At 55.3% G+C, this 19,344-nt stretch overlaps 3 protein-coding genes and 1 long non-coding RNA gene across 5 annotated transcripts in view; 3 read left to right on the top strand and 1 right to left on the bottom strand.

Moving 5' to 3' along the window:
- Positions 1 to 687: 687 nt before the first annotated feature.
- On the bottom strand, positions 688 to 17,081 carry LOC118355854 (uncharacterized). The gene is made up of 4 exons (XR_004819113.2): positions 16,881 to 17,081; positions 6,684 to 6,782; positions 2,579 to 3,305; positions 688 to 1,044 (listed from the first exon to the last, which is right to left on the bottom strand). It is a non-coding gene; the product is annotated as an uncharacterized LOC118355854 (long non-coding RNA).
- HOXB3 (homeobox B3) overlaps positions 2,621 to 19,344 on the top strand; it is a 56,632-nt gene continuing 39,908 nt past the window's right edge. Inside the window, exon 1 of one of the 2 annotated variants that reach the window (XM_035721477.2) lies at positions 2,621 to 2,760. The gene's annotated coding sequence lies outside the window, so the exon portion shown is untranslated. Of the gene's footprint in view, positions 2,761 to 17,183; positions 17,317 to 19,344 lie in introns of those variants that run through there. The other variant, XM_035721476.2, reaches the window with a different exon arrangement.
- HOXB6 (homeobox B6) lies at positions 7,588 to 11,543 on the top strand. The gene is made up of 2 exons (XM_025440237.3): positions 7,588 to 9,598; positions 10,646 to 11,543. Exons 1-2 carry the CDS (start codon positions 9,184 to 9,186, stop codon positions 10,903 to 10,905), a joined length of 675 nt encoding a protein of 224 aa, XP_025296022.1. The 5' UTR covers positions 7,588 to 9,183; the 3' UTR covers positions 10,906 to 11,543.
- HOXB5 (homeobox B5) lies at positions 13,475 to 16,204 on the top strand. Its single transcript, XM_025440229.3, has 2 exons — positions 13,475 to 14,148; positions 14,919 to 16,204. Exons 1-2 carry the CDS (start codon positions 13,587 to 13,589, stop codon positions 15,164 to 15,166), a joined length of 810 nt encoding a protein of 269 aa, XP_025296014.1. The 5' UTR covers positions 13,475 to 13,586; the 3' UTR covers positions 15,167 to 16,204.

Below are 19,344 nucleotides of genomic sequence, written 5' to 3'. Positions count from 1 at the left end.
CCCCTTGGCTTCAACTTCTGCTGCTAGTCATTTCTTTCTGTGCTGGGGTCTGCTCTTTTTCCTGGTGCTTCTTGCTCTGGGGGCTGCCATCAAGTGAACCCCGATATAACAACACATTCCCTTTACATTCTTCTATACATACCGACATACACAAATGCCCCAATCACACATATTTATAGGCTGACATCACACGCAAGTGAATATATACATTATCACCCTACAGTCACAAATAAACCCCTATATTCATACATCCATAAATAACCTACAGGCATTCACACAACCCAACTCTAGGCTGGAACACATGCATTCACGTTCACACACACTCACAAGTAAACACCCATTCACACTCACTCACAGAGACATTTATACATACCAATGTACATTCACACACTGGCTTATAAACACAGATTCACATTTGCCCCCAAGGAAGCACATCCAGGAGCCCACACGCCCAGTCACACACACATTCACAAAACAAAACCCCCACAGTTCCGCCAACTCTGCCCCAACCAGGCCTTCAAACCAGGCTGCGGCTTGATGGCCAGGCTGGGCCGCCCAAGTACGGAGCTGAAATCCGAAGTGTTAGGCCCCCTAAGGAGGAAGAGTGGAAGGAAAGGGAAGGTGACCACCCAGATCCACTCCCGCTTCTGGGGGTGGGGCGGGCAGCGTTGGGCAGAAGCGGGGCGGCTAGCAGACACCGCCTGCCCGAAGAGGCCTCCAACGCCAGGGCGCTCCCGGCTTCCGCCCAACGAGCAAGCATCTTCCGCAAGAGCTATTCGGTGACTTTATTGCAACTCATTTTGCTTTCATTTACTTTAATTTATCTCATTCTAAATTAACACAGCGATCCAAATAAAATTTTTACGTGGGGAGGTGGGGGAGTGGATGAGCCCTGAGAACGAGAGCCTGAGCGGTGCAAGTTTACCCGGCTGGTGTGGCCGCATCCCGGCCGCTCGGAGCCCGGCCGCGCCGCCCGCCCAAGCTCCGCGGGCTCCCTCCGCGCCTTGCTGCCCGCGGTCCGCGCTGCCGGCAACCTGGAATCTCCTCGGGAATACAGAGAAAGAGAGAAAAAAGAGAAAACGTTTTTTGGGGGATGTTATTTCGTTTCCTGCACTTGGGCGCTGGTAGCTCAATTCAAAATACAGCAGTATTTCAGGGGCCCTGGGAAACACGGGGTGAATTCTGTTTGGTGGCGGTGGAGATTTTTTTGTTTGTTTTGTAGGGTTTTTTCCTCCAAAACACCCCTTGATTGAGGAACATAAACCTGGAGGACGGTGCCTACGCATCTAGACCTGTGGAGCTGATTTTTAGAATTTATTCGATTACAGACCTTGGATTATTTAAATGCAAAGAACAGGTTTTGGGACAGAAAGAAAGAAGCAGGTTTGAATGGAAGCGCGTTTTAGGAGAATCTCTTTAATTTGAATTTGTAGGTAAAAGTACCCCTGAACCGGCACTTTCCCCCATTAATGACCGCAGAACCCCCTGGAGAGCACATGGAGCTGTCATTGGGAACCTGAGCATGTGGGCATTTGGGTGGAAGAGGCAGGGATCTGGCTTCACCCTCTTCCAGTTTCTGGGGTGCAGAGGCGAGACTCTGGTTGCTAGGCTGTCCACCTTGGCCTCTGTCAGGGCCGCCTTTCTTTCCTAGGTGAAAACTAGGCCCTAGGGGATCTAAGACCCCCACACCCGCAATGCTACACGCCTCACAGGTGGGGGTCCCACCATCTAGAGGGCTGGGAATGAGGGGGGCATTCAGAGGAGGAGAGGGGACCCTGAAGCCTTCATTTTGCCTTGATGCAAGTGGCAATTTTGGATACCCGCTGTTACTCCCGACTCACCCCAAAACTGCCTTAGAATGGCCCCTGTGTGGAGGATTTGGGGTGAATTCTTACTAGAAGAGGGAGGCAGAGCTCCTGTGAGAATAGGGAGGTTCTGGAGAGAATCCCCTCTCCAGATGGACCCCTGTGGCTCCTCAGTCTGATTCCCTGCACCCCAAATCTCATCCCTTCTCAGATTGGGGTTTCCCCAAATAGCGAGAAGGAGAAGAAAAGAAGATGGCGACCGAGAAAAGGGTTGCTGGTGGAGCAGCCATGAAGAAATGCAATAAATTCCTTGTTGTTTTATGAAAATTTACAACTTTGTGATAGAAGTTTATGAGTGGTTGAATCCAGCGATTGGCCGGCGCCGGTCATGTGGCCGGGCGATCGTGAACATGAACTTTTTATCATTTCCCTGGTGGTTATAATGCAGCATTCTTTTGGACACCACACCTAGGTCGGAGCACTGTCGTCCTTCAGGGCTCCAGCCTCTTGATATTTTTATACTTCAATATCAGCTCGATAAAGCAAAAGAGAGAGAGGAAGAGAGAGGGAAAGGAGGGAGAGAGAGAGAGAGAGAGAGAGAGAGAAAGAGAGAAAGAAGGAGGGGTGGGAATTACACAAAAGAGAGAACCAAAAATAATTTTAATTTCTAAGTTGATTTGCTTGCTGATCTGGGATTTTAGTCATCATGGAGGGTAAATGGACAATCTGCCCAGGACTGCAGCCTGATACCATTTTTCAAAGCCAGAACTTACTCCATTTTCTATGCAAATATCAGAAAAGCGAAACACCCTCTCTCCCAAGTCAGAGAAGGGGAAGCGACGGCTCTCAGGTTGGGACAATATTATCTGGAAGATGAAGAAGAAACAGAACGCTTCCCCCCCCCTTCCTCTTCACCCCTTTCAATCGGAGGGAAGAAATCCCAAGGTCTACAAAGGTAAGGGAGATTCTACAATTCTTATTCTTTTGCATCGATTTTGGAGGGGGTGGGGCTTAGGTTTGTCTCCCTCTCCCCCCACCCCAAGACGGGGCTGAACCCCATCTCTGGGCGCTGCAGGGAGAGGCTTCCCAGGAAATTCGGTGGCTGAGAAAGAGAGAGGGGTGGCTGCTTCCTGGAGGGGGAGCCAAGGCAGGGAAGATGGGAGGAGGAACCGAAAGGGGCCACGGAGGCGAGCTCTAAGTCGCCCTTTTAAGCTGAGAGGAGAGGCTCCAGAGAGGGGGCTGCGAAAGACAGCATAGGGGTGTCTGGGCTTCAGGGCGCCCAGAAGCCGGTCGCTCTGGCCTCTGTGGGTGTGCGCCCCCTCCCCCCTTCCCTCCCTCGTTCCGGCCTCCCCCAGTTGGCCCCCTGCAGTTCTCTTGCCCGGTGCGGGTCTCGGCGGTTTCCCGGCGGCATTGGCACAGGGGCGGTGGCGCTGAGGGACGTCCGGGTCTCTGGAGGGCCTGGAATCTCCGCAGAGGCCCTCGAGGGCGAGGAGGCGGCGGCTAGAGGGACACACAGAGAACAATTCACAGAGAAATGCTCCTTATCTCCCTGCGGAGACGGTTCTGAAATTAAAGGGCTGTGGGTGGAGGCACCCAAATCGAGGGACACCCCCCTCCCCGCCTCCCCCCCCCCAGGAAGCCAGCCTGAGAATGCCCAGGTCTCTCACCACTCCCACAGGAGGGAGCCTCGCTCTGCAGGGAGACAGTTTTGTGGTTTTTAATGCGGTAGGTTACAGCGTGTTGGTTTCTGTGCAATATTGATTCTATTACTTGTGTTTTTATCGGTATGGGTGTGTGGATTTCGGTGGAGAAAATTGCCATGTGTGGTGTCTGAGGTGGAAACGCTGCAAACTTTCCGGGATCCAAACGTGTTGATTGTGGAGAAGCTGCTGAGCATGTTGTGTTTTAAGCTCGTAAACAAAAACAAAACAAAAAAAAAAAAAAAAAAAAAAGAGGGGAACAGAGTGGGAGAAGGAGAAAATAAAAAGAGAACCCAATAAGGGAACCTGATGGTTTCCGGACTGCAAAGCTGCCTGGCCCTGAGCTCAGACAGCTAGTCTTGTCCCTCCCGCGCCTGATTTCATTCTCCAGCCAGGCCTCCTGGGGGTGAAGGAGGGGGGTGGAGAAGAAACGTTGGGCGGGAGACTGAAATGTCTAAAGTAGCTGGTGGGGTGGAAGAAGGGGAAAGCCGGTTAAAACCTAAAAACGTAGTGAGAGGGCTTCTGGGGAGGCTGCCAGCGGAGAGATAAGTGGCTCTGGGCGTCAAGGGCAGGAGAGACTGATTTAGTTTGGTTTGCATAAATAGGTGACTGCTTTTCTCTTTTTAAAGACCAAATGAGGAGCGTTCAGCCTCGGATGTCTGGTTGGCTAGGGGTTGCAGGGGATGAGGGTGGGTCGGGCGATATTGGCCCTCTCAAGCCTGAGCTGGGAGGAGAGGGATGCAGGCCACTTGTGGCGCGGGAAGGGGGCCCCTGGAGGCACAGGTAGATGCCCCTGAAGCAGGCCTGGACTGGGTGCCTGCAGGGACCCCCGGGCTGCGCCGCGAGAGAACTTCTGGGCCAGCACCTACGGTACTCGGGGCCTATTCTCAAAGGAAAAATCCCCCAAACCCATCCAGACTAAAGGTCTTTTTCTCCTGTAGTCTTGGCGGGGAATAAATCATCCCTTAGACAGTTTGCTCTGACCCAAATTATGCGGTTTGCTGCCATCTACCGTCCGTTCGGAGACATGCGGCTTCGGCGCCGCAAAGCCCGGCGACACTGCCTGAACCGCGCCGCTGCCTAGAGCCCCCGCTGCTCAGGTTCGGAGGGTTTTGGGGGGACTTCGGCCCAGATTGCTGCTTTCCGCTGCAGCTTGGTACCCGCCTGTCCGCGTGTGGATTAGAGAACAAGTGTGCCCTCCCCCCTCGCCCGCCCCATCCTAGCTCCAAAACCAGCGGCTGGCTGGAAAAGCGGCTTTTTCTAGGTCATATTTAAAAAGGACTAATACTGCATCTCGCGGGCAGGGGGCCCTGAACCCCAAGGGTGGGAGATCAGAGTCGCACGCACTCGCCCGCCGGCCTACCCACCCCTCCAAGGCTCGAGAGGGGATCATCAGGGACGCTCGGGAGATGCGAGGCCAAGGCTGTTCAAGGTTTATTTGGTTTTCTTTTCGGCCAAGGGAGGGAGGGGGCAGCACGGGAGGCGCCGGCCCCCGCAGTTCCACTCGGCTGTCAAAAGACAAACCCGGGTCTGTGTTCTCCGGGTTGGCCGGTGAGTCTTGCCAGTTGCTTGGCCGGTGAGCCCGTGGTAAAGGAATGGAGCCGAAATTTTCTGGAAACTGTTGGTGTCTGCAAGTGAGTGTGGGTCCCCTCCCCCATTCCTGATCGTTTCAAGCGAAATTGACACAAATATGTCTTGGGGGAAACATTGGGAGTGGGAGTGGGGATCGATCCTTAAGGAACCAAACCATTGTGATTTCCGTTCCGGCGGACCCCTCACACTCGCTTAACCCGACCGCCTTCCCAGAAGGGGGTGGTGATGGCAGGGGTACGCGCCTCTGCTGCCGCCGCGTTTGAATATTGGCCCCTGTCTCACGGGTTACTGATTAGCTCGGGCTTTCAAGCCGCAGGAGGAAGCTCTGGCCGCTCCTTTCAAGGTGCTGTGGCCCCAGTTCCTGGGCGGGGGCTGCAGGAAATTGCCTGCGGTGCCAGGCAGGCCGAGGTGTTACTAGGGTCTGGCCCAGAGCTGGAGGAGTCTCTGAGATCGAGGGGCCCGGCGGAGCTGGGGGGGGCAGACCTAGGGGCTGTGGTCCCTGCATTCCTGGCGCCTTGAGAGTTGAACCACAGGAGCTGCCCTTTCAGGTTTCCGGGCAGCAAGAGTGACTTTCCGCCGCCAGAAGGCCGGGCTTAGTGTGGAGGCCTCGGGGGAGCCGCGGGAAAGTCTGGGGCCCCTCTTTCTTGGGGGCTATCCGCAGGACAGGTGGGGAGAGAGGCGGTTGGTACAGGGGGTTGATACCCTTTGGCTCTTAGAGTGCCCGTGGACCTGGTTAGGGAGAAGGGAGAAGGAGCCTTTGGCCACCGCCTTATCCCACCCCGTTCCCCGCCCCCCCCCAAGTTCGGAGACCACGATGTTCATTTGCATAATGGAAATGAAGTCTTTGTAGCTCAGGTTGGACCGGCCAATTTTAAGGCAATATCCCATGTCAACAGCTCCCAAAGGTTGAGAACTCCCTCTGGGAACATTTACGTTCCCCAAATTCAGAGAATCACAGAGTCTAGGGGAAGAATTGGGTTGAGATGTCTTAATTTGCTCCACCCCAGCTGGAGTTGGGAGTGGGTTGGAGCAAGATGCTCACAACCCAATGAGCTGGAGGTGGGGGGAGCTTTGTAGCTGAGAGAAAATGAGAAGCTTGGACAGTGTCTCAATCCCCCCTCCTCTCTGTACACATCCAGGCAAAATCCCTTCCTGAGGTTACCAGTACAGGAGAATTTTAGTCATGAGCTGAACACAACTTGGACATTTCCCTGGGAGATGAAAATGCGTGCACATCCACAGGAGCTCATATTCACAGCATAGAAAATTACAATTATAAATTCTGCCTGTGGGGTTTCTGTACAGTCCTTCTGTTGTGTACTCAAGACTTGGTACACATTTATGTTCACCTCTCTATCTACACACTTTCTCCATGAGGCTGAGAGAGACACCCCGGACTGGCAGACAGCTGTGCCTGCTGGGTATTTACATATTCCCCGTTGGAGACAGACGGACGGCAGTGGACCGAACTACAGACAAATTCGTAGAGATCTGGCTCCAGAAACCAGGCGGCCTCTGGCCGGGCCCTGCCCGTCTGCTCTTTCTCCCAAACAAACGGATCAGACGAATAAACGCTCATAAATACCTCTGGGCTTAGATAAGAGCGATGAGGCGCTATTTCCTTTCATGCCGGACTCCAGGCGCCCAGGCCCTGCCTTGGCGGCTCCATCTCACGACAGGCAACCTGCAGAGGTGAGGTTAATATGGGGCTGTGACTCTAAGGATCAAGCAGTTATTTTAGTGCTTCTCATGCCCTTCCTTATGGCATCCTACTTAGTCCAGATTCTGTAGCAAAGCCCATACTGTCCAGTTCTAGGAAGAGGGCATTGTGGTCAGGGAGGAGGCAGGATGGTTGTGGTCCAAGGCCCAAGGTCTGTGGCAGAGAGGAGGGAGGTGCAGACTGGCACTCTCCTGATCTTGCCCCTCCCCTAGACCAAATGTTCTCCATTCCTCTCTAGGAATGGGCCCAATTACAGCTAGACTGGGGCACTTAGGATTCATCATTAGGATGCTTGAGTTTTCTTAAATCTTGATAACACCTCCTTAGAGTTTGACTAGGAAGTGGTTGGTGGGACATGCAGGGATAACTACTCGGCCATGAATTTATAGCCTAGAAGTTGTCCTGAGTTCAGGAAGCCTTGCAGGCCACTTTGCAATCAACCAGCTTCCTACTCTACTCTCGGGTCACCAACCTCAGCCCTCTACCACTTTAACTCGTGTCTCGTGCCATCTTCAGTGGACAAAAATCTGGCCCACAAGAAGGAGCCCAAAGGACAAGGCAGAGGAGAGTCAGCCTGGCCCCTTTATCATCAGATTTTGCCACACATTCTGGCTCATTTCGGAACCCAGGTCTGAAGGTTATCTCCCTTTAATGCCTGGCCTCCACATGCATAGTTAGATTGTTGAAAATATATTATGGTTCAGTCTTCCAGCTTGGCTTCAATGCTCATTTTCCTTACATGGTGGGGGGAGGGAGGGAGGGAGAAGGAGGGAGGGAGAAGGAGAGAGAGGGAAAGAGAGAGAGAGAGAGAAATGAACGGAGATGGGCACTCTTTCTCACATCCTAGCTTGTGCAGCAGCAAAGCTGGTGATACAAATATGAGATGTGGGAGGGACTGGAGGGATCCTGAGAGGCGGACAGAAGGGGGTTCGGGCTGATGGTTGTAAGCTGCCTGCTGAGTCCCCAGGAGGACCTGGACAGCTCTCCCTCCTTAGAAAACTAAACCCAAACCAATTATTGAGAAAGAATTCATTTTCAAAAGAACTGCCAGCTTCTAGAGAGACCTGGAAAAGGAGCAAGGGCCTTTCTCTTTCCGGTTGTCTTTGATTGTCTCAAAAATCAGGAAATTTTGAGGACCCAGAATTGGAGGAAGAACATTTTCTTCCCTGTGCCCAGGGGTACTGAGACATCTTTGATCCCTAAGAATCTGTAGCCCAGGATATTCTAGTGATTTGGGGCGTAGGGGGTGGGATGGAGCGAGGGTGGCAGGCAGGATCCCTATCCTAGACAAACCTAGGCTGGGGGATGCCCCTCACTCCTACTCTCCCTATGCCCCCAGCAAGCGGAAGAGAAGGCTAGCTAGTCCCTTTCCCCAGTGTCCCTTCAGGGGCCAAGAACAAGCATCACATGCTCCAACCAGGCAGGATGTCTTGGGCAGCTGAAGCAGCAGCAGCAGCAGCAGCCTTCCAAGAAGCTCCTAGTCTAGCCTCGCCTAACCTAGCCACAGAGCCAGAGGGAGAAGCTTGGGCTCAGACTCTCCTCCCATTTCCCAACCTCCTGGGTTCTCTGGGCAGCAGGCTCTGGCCTGCCCTTCAGCCGGTAAGAGCTGTGAAGAAGCAAGAATTATAAACCCAGGCTTGGAGGAGGCAGAGGAGAACTGAGAAACAGGAAAAACAGTTTTCAAAACCTGGGAAGGAGAGTGTTTCTTCTTCTTCGCCTCCCCTGAAAGCGATGCTAAATAGTGAACTCTTCTCTCCTACCTACAGAAAACCCTAGAAACAAGTCTTTCCCTTTGGTTCTCTCGTCACCACGCAGAGAGGGACGTTTAGGCACCCTTCCCTTGAGGGAAGGGGTCCAAGCAACGCAGGGGTTAACTTTTCTGAAAACACAATTAACTTTTTCCTATCCTGCGTGGGGAGGGGAGGGATATATTTATTTAATCACTGGGGGATGGGGTGGTCTCAATCCAAATGCTCCCTCCTCCCTCCAAGACACAGACGCCTCTTTCGCAGATCCTACGTAGGTGGAACAGGACGCGTTGTGTTGTTGGGGGGAGAGAGAGAGAGAGAGAGAGAGAAACGAGAAGAAGAAGGAGGAAAAAAAAAAGGTTGATAGGTTTGTGCGCGGGTCCCTCGCGCGGGCTGCGCTCCTCCTGGGTGCTATTTGACAATTCCTGCCTCTGCCATTGGTCAGTGTTGGATCAGATGGTTGTATTTCCTTCTGGCCCTCACTGGCACCTCGCCATCCCCCCTCAGCTAAAACCCAATCTCAGATATACTACTAATAGGCGCGGCGCTCGGACTATAAAACACAACAAATCATAAACCCGGCGGAGCAGCAGCGGCCGAGCGCGCCTCCCCTCCCAATGAGTTCCTATTTTGTGAACTCCACCTTCCCCGTCACTCTGGCCAGCGGGCAGGAGTCCTTCCTGGGCCAGCTACCGCTCTACTCGTCGGGCTATGCGGACCCGCTGAGGCACTACCCCGCGCCCTACGGGCCCGGGCCCGGTCAGGACAAGGGCTTTGCCGCTTCCTCCTATTACCCGCCCGCGGGCGGCGGCTACGGCCGAGCGGCGCCCTGCGACTACGGGCCGGCGCCGGCCTTCTACCGCGAGAAGGAGTCGGCCTGCGCGCTCTCGGGCGCGGAAGAGCCGCCCCGGTTCCACCCCGAGCCGCGGAAGTCCGACTGTGCGCAGGACAAGAGCGTGTTCGGCGAGGCCGAAGAGCAGAAGTGCTCCACTCCGGTCTACCCGTGGATGCAGCGGATGAATTCGTGCAACAGTGAGTGAGCCCTCCCGCGGTCCCCCACCCCCCGGGGCAGAAGTAGCGCGCCCCCCACCCCCGGCAGCCCCCAGGGTGCCGGCTGGGCATCTCAGTTAGGAGCTAAGGGAAGCCGGGGCGCCCGTCCCGGGTCTCCCGCTCTGTCCTCTCGCCCTCAGGAGTTACAAAGTTTGCAAAGTCCCAGCCGCACTGGGAACCAGGGGGAGCGAGTGGGCTCTCCCGGAGCGCCGCGCCAGAGCGCGATTCCGGGGCCCGGGGCCGGGGAGGGGGCAGGGGCCGCAGCCACTGGCGTGGCTTTCCCTCGCGCACCCCCCCCCCGCCCCAGCCCTGGTCGGGTCCCCCCACCCGAAGACGGTTCCATTAAAAACGGAGTGCGTCATGGGAAGGGGGGCGTCGTGACGCTGGCGAGGGAGAGTGCAGTCTGTCCGGGACTGTGTTTCCCTGGGGGTTCGGGGCCGGGGAATGAGGAGGCACCAGGAAAGGGGTGGTAGTCAGAGGAGGGAGGGAGAATGAGGGGGAAGAACGGGAGAGGCAGCAGGCGGAGGGGGAGAGAGGGAGAAGCAGGCGCCTGGGTCTCAGGTTGGATTATTTGTCGGCCTTAAGTCCCAAATTGATGTCCATTAGTGGGACACGAAAGTGAGGAGCCGTTAATGCCGACTGTGGATCGATCCACGTCATTACGGATTAAGGGCTGGAATCTATCACAGGGTGGTGGGGAAGCCAGATAGATGGAAAGAAAAGATAAGGCTAGGAAGAGACACACCTGGCCGTGCTTCCCCGGCCCCTCCCCACTAGGCTCAGGTGGGATTTTTAAACTCGCCTCCCATCCCCCCACCAAAGGTCTAGACCAGGGAGGCACGGGCTTGGGAGGCCCAGAGGGAATCTGGAGGGGGCGCTGGAGGAGTGAGGAAGGGGGTGGGTGGGCAGGAAACTCGAAGAGTGGAGGGCATCCCGGGACAGGCTAGAGTCCATGTTTGAGGGTCGAGTGGGGGAGGGGGTTCTGGCCCTGATGACCCCAGGCCTCAGCATCTTCTCTCGGCGTAACAGGTTCCTCCTTTGGGCCCAGCGGCCGCCGCGGCCGCCAGACCTACACGCGCTACCAGACCCTGGAGTTGGAGAAGGAGTTTCACTACAATCGCTACCTGACGCGGCGGCGGCGCATCGAGATTGCGCACGCCCTGTGCTTGACCGAGCGGCAGATCAAGATCTGGTTCCAGAACCGGCGCATGAAGTGGAAAAAGGAAAGCAAACTGCTCAGCGCGTCTCAGCTCAGTGCGGAGGAGGAGGAAGAAAAGCCAGCCGAGTGAAGGCGCTGGAAAGGGAGGGGGGACGCCAAGGGAGCGGCCTGCGGGGAGCCGAGGGCATCCGAGAGCCCCCCCAGAAGGCTCTGCGGGCGGGGGCGGGGTCCCGGGGACCTGCTCTCCAGCGCGCTACAGGCGGGGCCCAGCGCTCTTCTGGATGCCCCCGCCCCGCAGAGCTCTCACTGGGTGCTGGGAGGCCTTGCCGCCTGAGCCCACCCAGCACCCCGAGCGCCCCCTCCGTCCCTACGGAGCCGCTTCAGCCCCAGCAGGCTCCCCCGTGAGAACTGAGGACCGGACTCACTTGATATTTCCTGGAAGCAGAGCAAATGCTCTGGTCCCTGTCGCGTCTCATTTCGTCCTTGTTCCCCGTGCACGGTTCAATGGTAGATTCGCAGTGCCCTCAGCGGGGGGCCTCGAAGACTCCCTGACCCCAGACCTCTCCTCCCCCCCAAAAGCCACTGGAAGGAGCACATACTACCTAGAAGTAAGAAGAGGAGCCTCAGAAGAAAACAAAGTTCTATTTTATTAATTTTCTATGTGTTGTGTTTGTAGTCTTGTCTTAGCTCTGGACGTGAAATACTTCGGTAATAATATTAATATTATTAATGATGATGATGATAATAATAATAAAGATGTAAAAACTCGCCGCTTGGTCACCTGTGCTCCTCCCCTGCCACTCCCCCACCCCCAAGGCCACCGCAGTGTCCGGGTGCCAGAAACAGGGCCTGGAAGGCAGGAGCCCCTGGTCCGCCCGGCGGCCAAGCACGACTCGGAAGTTACAGTTGAGATAAAGGCTGGGGCGGTCCAGCCCAGGCTCCGGGGCGCTGCACCTCGCCAGGGCTGAGACTCCTAACAGCCTCTCTGAGTGCAGACTCGGGGGACTGAGAAAGGCCGTTTCCCTCTTATTCTCTAGCTTTTCCTCGTTTATCCGTGGCACCAGGGACATCGCCGAGGCCCTGAGCCCGGAGCCTCTGCAGAGACAGCCAGGCGGGTCTCGCGCCTCAGCAGTGTCCTGTCATCACGCTGGTGAGGCCTGAAGCCTGTGGCCTGCCCGCATGGCCTGATCTCCGCCCGCCCTGGCCCTCAGCTCTGGGCCTGTGGCTCCGGAGACTAAACCGGGGCCACCAGGCAACTCTCAACCCGCAGCTGAAGCCTCCAGGCACCCCTTCCTTCCTCAAGCAGGAATTCTGCGACAAGTAGGGGAACTGAAAGCGGCTGGCAGGCACGGGGTGAAGGGCGCGGCTTTCCCCTGCTCCTGGGAGACCCGAGGCGCAGGAGGCCAGGTGATGGGGTGCTTTGGTCTCATCCCCTCCACCAAAAAACGACCCATTCTCTCCCACCCCCACCCTCACCCAGGCAGCAAGCTGGGGACAGTGTTTTCCTTTCTTTCTCCTCCCTCTGTCTCCCTTTTTTTTTTATTATTTGTAAAGAAAATAGCTGCCTGGCAGAAGGAGCCCAGCTGCGGCGGTCTCTGGCCGCCCAGCGCGCTCAGCAAGGCGCCGCTGGTCCTCCGAATCCCTTTCCAGGGAAGATGTGGGCTGCCGGGCAAATTCTGAAACTACTCAGACGTCGGCGAGGGGCCTCGAGTGGGGTGTCCCAATGTAATAGAGGGCATCTGGTGAGGAGGTGACAGGGTTTTCTTGCCTTGATCCCGAACTCTCAGAACCCCAAACCCCGACCACCTATTCTGTCGCTGCCACCATTTCCTCCCTGCAAGTAGGCCCGCTTAGCCCCAGCAGAGCACATCCTCTGGGGTCCCTGTCCTGATTTGCCATTCTCTGTGCCTGGGCTGAGGAGGAGGAGGAGGTCAGGAAGAGGATCCCAAACTTCTAAAGGGCACAGAAGTGAAAGCTTCCCCATGGACCCCTTGGTCCAGCCCTGCCAGCTCCGCCTGGACGCCATGCATGGGAAGGACAGCCGGGGAAGGAAGCAGGCCAGGCCGAGCTCACTGGGAAACGCATTGTAATAATTGTTTTCCACACACATCTTCCAACCCTCCTCCCCCATTTCCGCCCCAACCCGGAGACTTGCAGAGCCCCAGTGAGGGAAAAGCAACTCAATTTTTGATCATCTCATCCAGAGTGAAAATAATAATGATGATGATACTAATAACAACGACAAGGAGAAGGACACAGATAGTCTAAACCCACTCCCAAGAAAGTGGGTGAGGGCTCAAGTGAGTCCCTCCTCTAAAAGACTCAACTCTGAGGAAGAGCCCAGCCCGGGTTTCTTTCTCTCCCGGCGGTTTGCAGGGAGCCAGCAGGGAGGCAGCCGTCGCCGCCATGGCAGTCTGCGGCCCGCGCTCCCGCCGACCACCGGGAGGTGGCGCGCTCTGCTCAGAGGCCGCCGCCAACCTTCTCCCTGTTTCTCCCCCTTCTCCGTTTTTCCCCCTCTCTCAGAGGCTCGCATTGAATCGGCCCTAACGATTCTCGGATCGTCATTATTTGTAACCATAGAGCATGAATTACCTCTTGAGGTCATCAGCGAGAATTTACGACTGGTCAACAAAAGCACGTGATTCCCTAACGCCCCCCCATCCCCCTTCCAACCCCCCCCCCCATATTTGGCCGCATACATAGCAAAACGAAGTACAGTGCATCGCTATAATTCATTAATACATCATAAATCGTGAAGCACAGGGTTATAACGACCACGATCCACAAATCAAGCCCTCCAAAATCACCCAAATGAGCTCGTACTTTGTAAACTCCTTCTCGGGGCGTTATCCAAATGGCCCGGACTATCAGTTGCTAAATTATGGCAGTGGCAGCTCTCTGAGCGGCTCTTACAGGGATCCCGCTGCCATGCACACCGGCTCTTACGGCTACAATTACAATGGGATGGACCTCAGCGTCAACCGCTCCTCGGCCTCCTCCAGCCACTTTGGGGCGGTGGGCGAGAGCTCGCGCGCCTTCCCCGCGCCCGCCCAGGAGCCCCGCTTCAGGCAAGCGGCGTCGAGCTGCTCCCTGTCCTCGCCCGAGTCCCTGCCCTGCACCAACGGCGACAGCCACGGCGCCAAGCCCTCTGCTTCGTCCCCCTCCGACCAGGCGACCCCGGCCAGCTCCAGCGCCAATTTCACCGAAATAGACGAGGCCAGCGCGTCCTCGGAGCCTGAGGAAGCCGCGAGCCAGCTAAGCAGCCCGAGCCTAGCTCGGGCACAGCCAGAGCCCATGGCCACCTCCACAGCCGCGCCCGAGGGGCAGACTCCGCAGATATTCCCTTGGATGAGGAAGCTTCACATCAGCCATGGTAATTCTCGCTTTCGCTCCTTTTCTTTCCTTTTTTCTTTTCTTTTCTTTCTTTCATTCTTTCTTTCTTTCTTTTTCTTTTCTTTTTTTTTTTTTTTTTTTTTTGTCTCGTAGGCTTTCCTTCTCTGCGTTTGGGGAGGTGGGGGGGGAGGCGAGGAGAGCTTGGCTTCTCCTCAAATATAGATTTATTTTTTTTCTATTTTTCACAGAGGGGTAGAAGTCTCTAAGAGGGTCCTCGCAGCTCAGGGGGATAGAGCCAAAGAAGGTCTAGGTCTTTAGCTGGGGAGGAGTATTTTGAATGATTTGTCTCCAGATTCCGCTAAGGTTTTCTTCACCCAGCTGTACTAGCTCTAGGATGAAGGATGGGGTTTATGTAACGTGGGGAAGGGTCCTGCTTAAGCCCCGAAATTTTGAGGCTGATGCTAGCAAAGGAGGGGCGAGCAGCAGGAAAGGGAGCTTTCCAGGGCAAAAGTGCAGCCTCTCTCCTCCCTCCCGGGGCGAGCGGCGGCCTGAGCCCAGCGAAGGGTGAGGCACAGGGAGGAAGCAAGAGACAAAGCCGGGCGCATTCGCTGCCGCCGAAGTGGGGGCTGCAAGAGAAGGGGGAGCAGAAGCGAGCTCGGATGCGGGGCGTCTGGAGTGGGGGAGGATTCGAGCTGCGGGGAGCTGGGTACCGGGGACGCCTGGGTCCTGCTCCACGCCCCTCTCCCATCCAGTGCCCCCTCCCTTAACCGGAATAACGTTGCCTCCCGGGCTCTACTCTGTCTGCTTCAGATATGACCGGTCCGGACGGGAAAAGGGCCCGGACCGCGTACACCCGCTACCAGACCCTGGAGCTGGAGAAGGAGTTCCACTTCAACCGCTACCTGACGCGGCGGCGGCGCATCGAGATCGCCCACGCGCTCTGCCTGTCCGAGCGCCAGATCAAGATCTGGTTCCAGAATCGGCGCATGAAGTGGAAGAAAGACAACAAACTGAAAAGTATGAGCCTGGCTACAGCCGGCAGCGCCTTCCAGCCCTGAGCCCGCCTGGAGGAGCCCTGGGTGGCCCAAGAGCCCTTGCCGCCCCCAGCCCTGGCCCCTCCAAACCTCCCTGCGCTGCCACTGCCCGCTGGGGACCGGTTCCCACGAGCCTGCCTCGCACCGGCCTTGTGTTACGAGTTTTCGTTTGGTCTTAGGTCTTCCTGTGGCTCCCTCTCTCCTGGACTGGTTAATCTTGTTATTATTGTTAATAATAATGATAATTATTATTTTCCCTCCCTGCTCCCCACTCCCCTCCACTCAGCCCCCAATCCGCCAGTGTTTCTGAATGTTCGTGTCTGTGGTTGCACTCCTTCCCCCAGGAAAGAAAGAAACTCGCATGTTTAATGTGAACAGTCCCCTTCCTATCTGTGTTCTTCTAACTTATTTATAAAGGGATGAGTGCTGTGTTTTGAGTTTCAGCTTGAAACTTCTCTAAGGGGCAGCAGTTGAGGTGGGGCAGTGCCGGAGCAGCGCCCGGCCCAGCTGAGCTGGTCTCGGACATGGAGTCCATGACTGTCTCTTTCCATCCTCCTCCTCCTCCTCCTCCTCCTCCTCCTCCTCCTCCTCCTCCTCCTCCTCCTCCTCCCTCTTCCTCCCTCCCCACTCCCCAGGCCCAAGTCTTCCAGAGGCTTGGTCAAAGGGTGGGAAGGAGGCAGGAAGGACCAAAGGGGTGATATGGAGAAGAGGGAAGGTAAACCGTGAGAATTAAGTTCCTGCCGCCTGGGTAGGCCCCACAAGGCCTGGCCTGGGAGTGTATGGAAACACAAATAATCCTCAGTGTAAAATGTCTTGTGTATTTCTCTGTGAATTCATGGGTCTGGAGTAGAGGGCCCAAAGCTTGTAAATATGGGGATAGTCTGGGTCAGACCCATCCCCTCCCCCCCTACACCCATTTCGCTTCCAAGACCATTTGTAGTGAGCGAGTGGATGCTGTGCTACGCGTGAAATCTGTCTTTGCCTTTGCCGGGCCTGTCTCAGTGATTCGCTTTTGGTATTTGTAGCTTTCCTTGAAGTCAAATAAATGTTTCCCCTAATCCACTGCCCTTCCACTTGTCTTTTCTCTGGGGGCCTGTCCCTCCCTCACTGGGCACACCCTAGACCATTTTTGACAGATCTGGGGTGTAGGGAAGGGAAAGCAGGATGCTTACCAGCAGCCCCTCTTAGCCACCTACATCCCTTGCTTAGTCAGCCGAGTTCTTGGGTCAGGGGATAGGCTTTCATGTCTGGGGACTGAGAGGCCCAGAAATCCCACATAGAGCTGGGGCAAGGGAAAGAGTGAGCTGGACTCCACCCTGGCCTTCCACCAGCCAGCCAGCCAAAAAAGCCTCTGGAAACCTCTTCAGGGAAAGTAATTTGGGCCTAAGTTCTGAGCAGGAGGCTCCTGACCTTTTGGGAGTGGTACAGGCCTGCCCAGCCCCCCTGTCCCCTGGCCCAAATCCCAATTCTGCTCTACCACCCACTAAGACCCCTCCCTCAAAAAAAAAAATCAGCTCAATTTCAAAGGTTTCCTCTCAACCTCAGTTTTCTCGAAGCTTATCAAGGGCTCCCTCTCTCCAGGAGCCCAACTGACCTTCCCTCTTGGTTAGGAGTTGGGGTCCCTCCTGGAAGACCCCTGGCTCCCCTGCCAGCCGGAGTAGCCCAGGGTTAGGGCCCAGTACTCCTCCATCCAAGTCCGCCTTTACCCTGAGTGCAAGAGTCAAGTCTGGACACTTACCCGGTCAATCCCTTCCAGCTTGGCCCAACTTCTTACAGGACTTGGGGGGGAGGGGAGCTGGTGAGGAGACAGCCAAGAATCGTAGAGGCTCTACTGGGCCCTCCTTCCCCCTCGCCCCTTGACTTTGTCCCCCTTTGTCCATAGCAAACTATCCCAAAAGTCGCTATGACATTTAGATGTCAAATGGATAGGGGTTTTATCTCGAAGTTAGATCGTAAAAATCGCCGAGAAGTCAGACAGATACCCCTCACTGGCTCGAGAAAGTCACGTGAGGTCCATAAAGTTAGTTTTATGGTTTTGGGGAGTTGACACCGCGCGGTATATTTCACATTCTCCAGAATGTTAAGTGACACTTTAACTGCTCGCCGTGGTGGGGAAGGGGGCAGAGGTAGGTGAGCGCTCTCCCAGCCCAGAAGGCAGTGGCGGCACTCCCGCGGTAAGTGGCTTCCAGCTTTCGCTTTCTCCCCCTGCAATTTTGGGGCTTGGAACTGGGGAAGGAAATCTTGCCTCCGGCAGAGCTGTAGGACTACGAATAGGGGGGCATTTAGACTGCTCTTTTTGCACCAAGTTCTGACAGGCTGAGTGTCTGAAGTGGGGGCTCTCAGCTCTGTAAGGCCTCAGTGGTTGGGGTGCCTGGTTTTTATTCGCAGGAGTGTCTGACTCTTTGTGGGGGAAAAGGCTTGTGTGGGTTCCTTCAATGTCCTTGGAAATTTAGGGGGACAAGAGGAAAGGGGTGTGTACTACTGAAAGGAGGGCCCCTTGTGGGGGGCCACTTCACTGCTGGATATCTTGAGACCCTTGGTCATCTCTCCACCCCCAGGAAAGAAACTTTATGACATTCATTTGTCAGGGGTGTGTGGGGACGCGCCGCTGGGCACTTTTATCTGGATACATCTGAGCTGAGCAAAAGCATCGGGAAGGCTAACGCGGCTGCTGTGGGCTGCCCCGCACTGGGGCTCTCTCTGGCTTTCAGATTTTTGAACTCTGTGAAAGGGGGTACCCCGCATTTCTCCATGACCTCATCAGGGTTACCCAGGATGAGGAATGTGACACTTTTGCATTCAACTTCAGCCTGTAAATTCCAAACCAACCTTATTGCTTGGCTCTGAGGAGGGTCAGAGGGGCACAAATCCCCTCAAATTCCAAACCTAATTCCTGGCCAGGAATGGGGGGAAGGGGAGAGCTTCTTCCCTTGCCTGGAGGAGTTAGGTGTCTAAGCAGATCTCTGGCAGGCCCTCCATAAAGAAAACTTGCTCAAGAACACAGACCCCAACTGTCTGGAGGGAGAAAAAGGAACTCAGGAACAGGAGAGAAAAAAATCAGAGAGGTTCTGTCTTTCTTCTCCTCTCCCTCCCTCTTCTCTCCCTACTAGACCCTTAAAAAAGCCCCTTTGTTTTGTGGCACCACAAACCAGAGGGATTTCATCATTTGACCCCCAGGGGGCCTGTTATTTCCTATGGGCAAATCACCCTCTTCTAAAAACCAGTGGCCTCCTCTCCACCAAACTGACCCCCCCATTTTAAGACCCATGGGGTCTACCACCACCGTGTTACTCCTGCCTTTGCCAGCCTTCTGGCTCTTGATTCAGCCTAACTCCGGTGAACAGTCGATAGAATTGAACATGTGGCACCTTATGGGGCTTCTGATCTTTGGGACAAGGGGAGGGCCATGAGATTCCCTCTATTCCCCCATTGAAGGATATCTGCACACTCTGCCTGTATCCCTTCTTTCCTGCAGCCATTCTCTGTTCCCTGAGCTCTCCAGTCCCTGCCCAGGCCTGACTTACAGGAGAATCTTCACAGGTTTGAGAGCAAAGAGGACAGAGGGCTTGGGGTCCCTACCCTGACTTGAAGACGAATCCCCCCCAGGAAGGAGGAGAAATTTATATCCCTTGGAAAAGAGACTCTGGTCAGCTCCCAGAGGGTCCCCAGCATCATTTAAGATATCAGTACATTCTGGAGGCACAGCTTCCACAGGCGTACACTCTGGAAAAGGCAAACGAGTTGAGTAAGGTGCAGAGGAAGGATATAGCAGGGGCAGAATTTGACCTGGGGCCTCCTTGGAACCCCCATTCCCATGTGCCCTGTTTCTCTTCTCCCAGAAACCCCAGACCACCAGGCCTGCCCCTGAAGATTTTTTCCCCCCTTCTATGTCAGCTCTGCAAACTCTGATAAAGAATGTGTGGGGCCGGTGGCCCCAGGACATCTGCTAGGCATATCTAGAAAGATTTTCCGGAATGGTGAAGAGCAGCCCTGGGTGGGGTGGTGTATGAGGGGGTGCCCACTTCCGTTTGGAGGTCAGAACCCTTGAAGGGTCTCCTCCTGCTCTAAGCAGTTCCTGGAGAAGACTCCCTAGTTGTTTTTCTTCTTTCTTGCTTCAGGTTCGCTGGGCAATGGTCTCTCTTGAAACCCAATAAGGACAGTCAGGAGGAAGGGGTGAGAGTTGAGAAGGGGTTTCTGGTGCA

The sequence above is a fragment of the Canis lupus genome, chromosome 9, assembly GCF_003254725.2.
Source record: "Canis lupus dingo isolate Sandy chromosome 9, ASM325472v2, whole genome shotgun sequence".
Lineage (NCBI taxonomy): Eukaryota > Metazoa > Chordata > Mammalia > Carnivora > Canidae > Canis > Canis lupus.
The sequence above is the reverse complement of the archived record's forward strand: the minus strand, read 5'-3'. Positions and strand labels throughout refer to the sequence as shown.

Excerpts from the sequence above, each read along its gene's own strand:
- HOXB6 (XM_025440237.3), top strand. The coding sequence starts at position 9,184 with ATGAGTTCCTATTTTGTGAACTCCACCTTCCCCGTCACTCTGGCCAGC. Across the intron at positions 9,599-10,645 it reads GCGGATGAATTCGTGCAACA|GTTCCTCCTTTGGGCCCAGC; the intron begins GTGAGTGAGCCC and ends TCGGCGTAACAG.
- HOXB5 (XM_025440229.3), top strand. The coding sequence starts at position 13,587 with ATGAGCTCGTACTTTGTAAACTCCTTCTCGGGGCGTTATCCAAATGGC. Across the intron at positions 14,149-14,918 it reads GAAGCTTCACATCAGCCATG|ATATGACCGGTCCGGACGGG; the intron begins GTAATTCTCGCT and ends TGTCTGCTTCAG.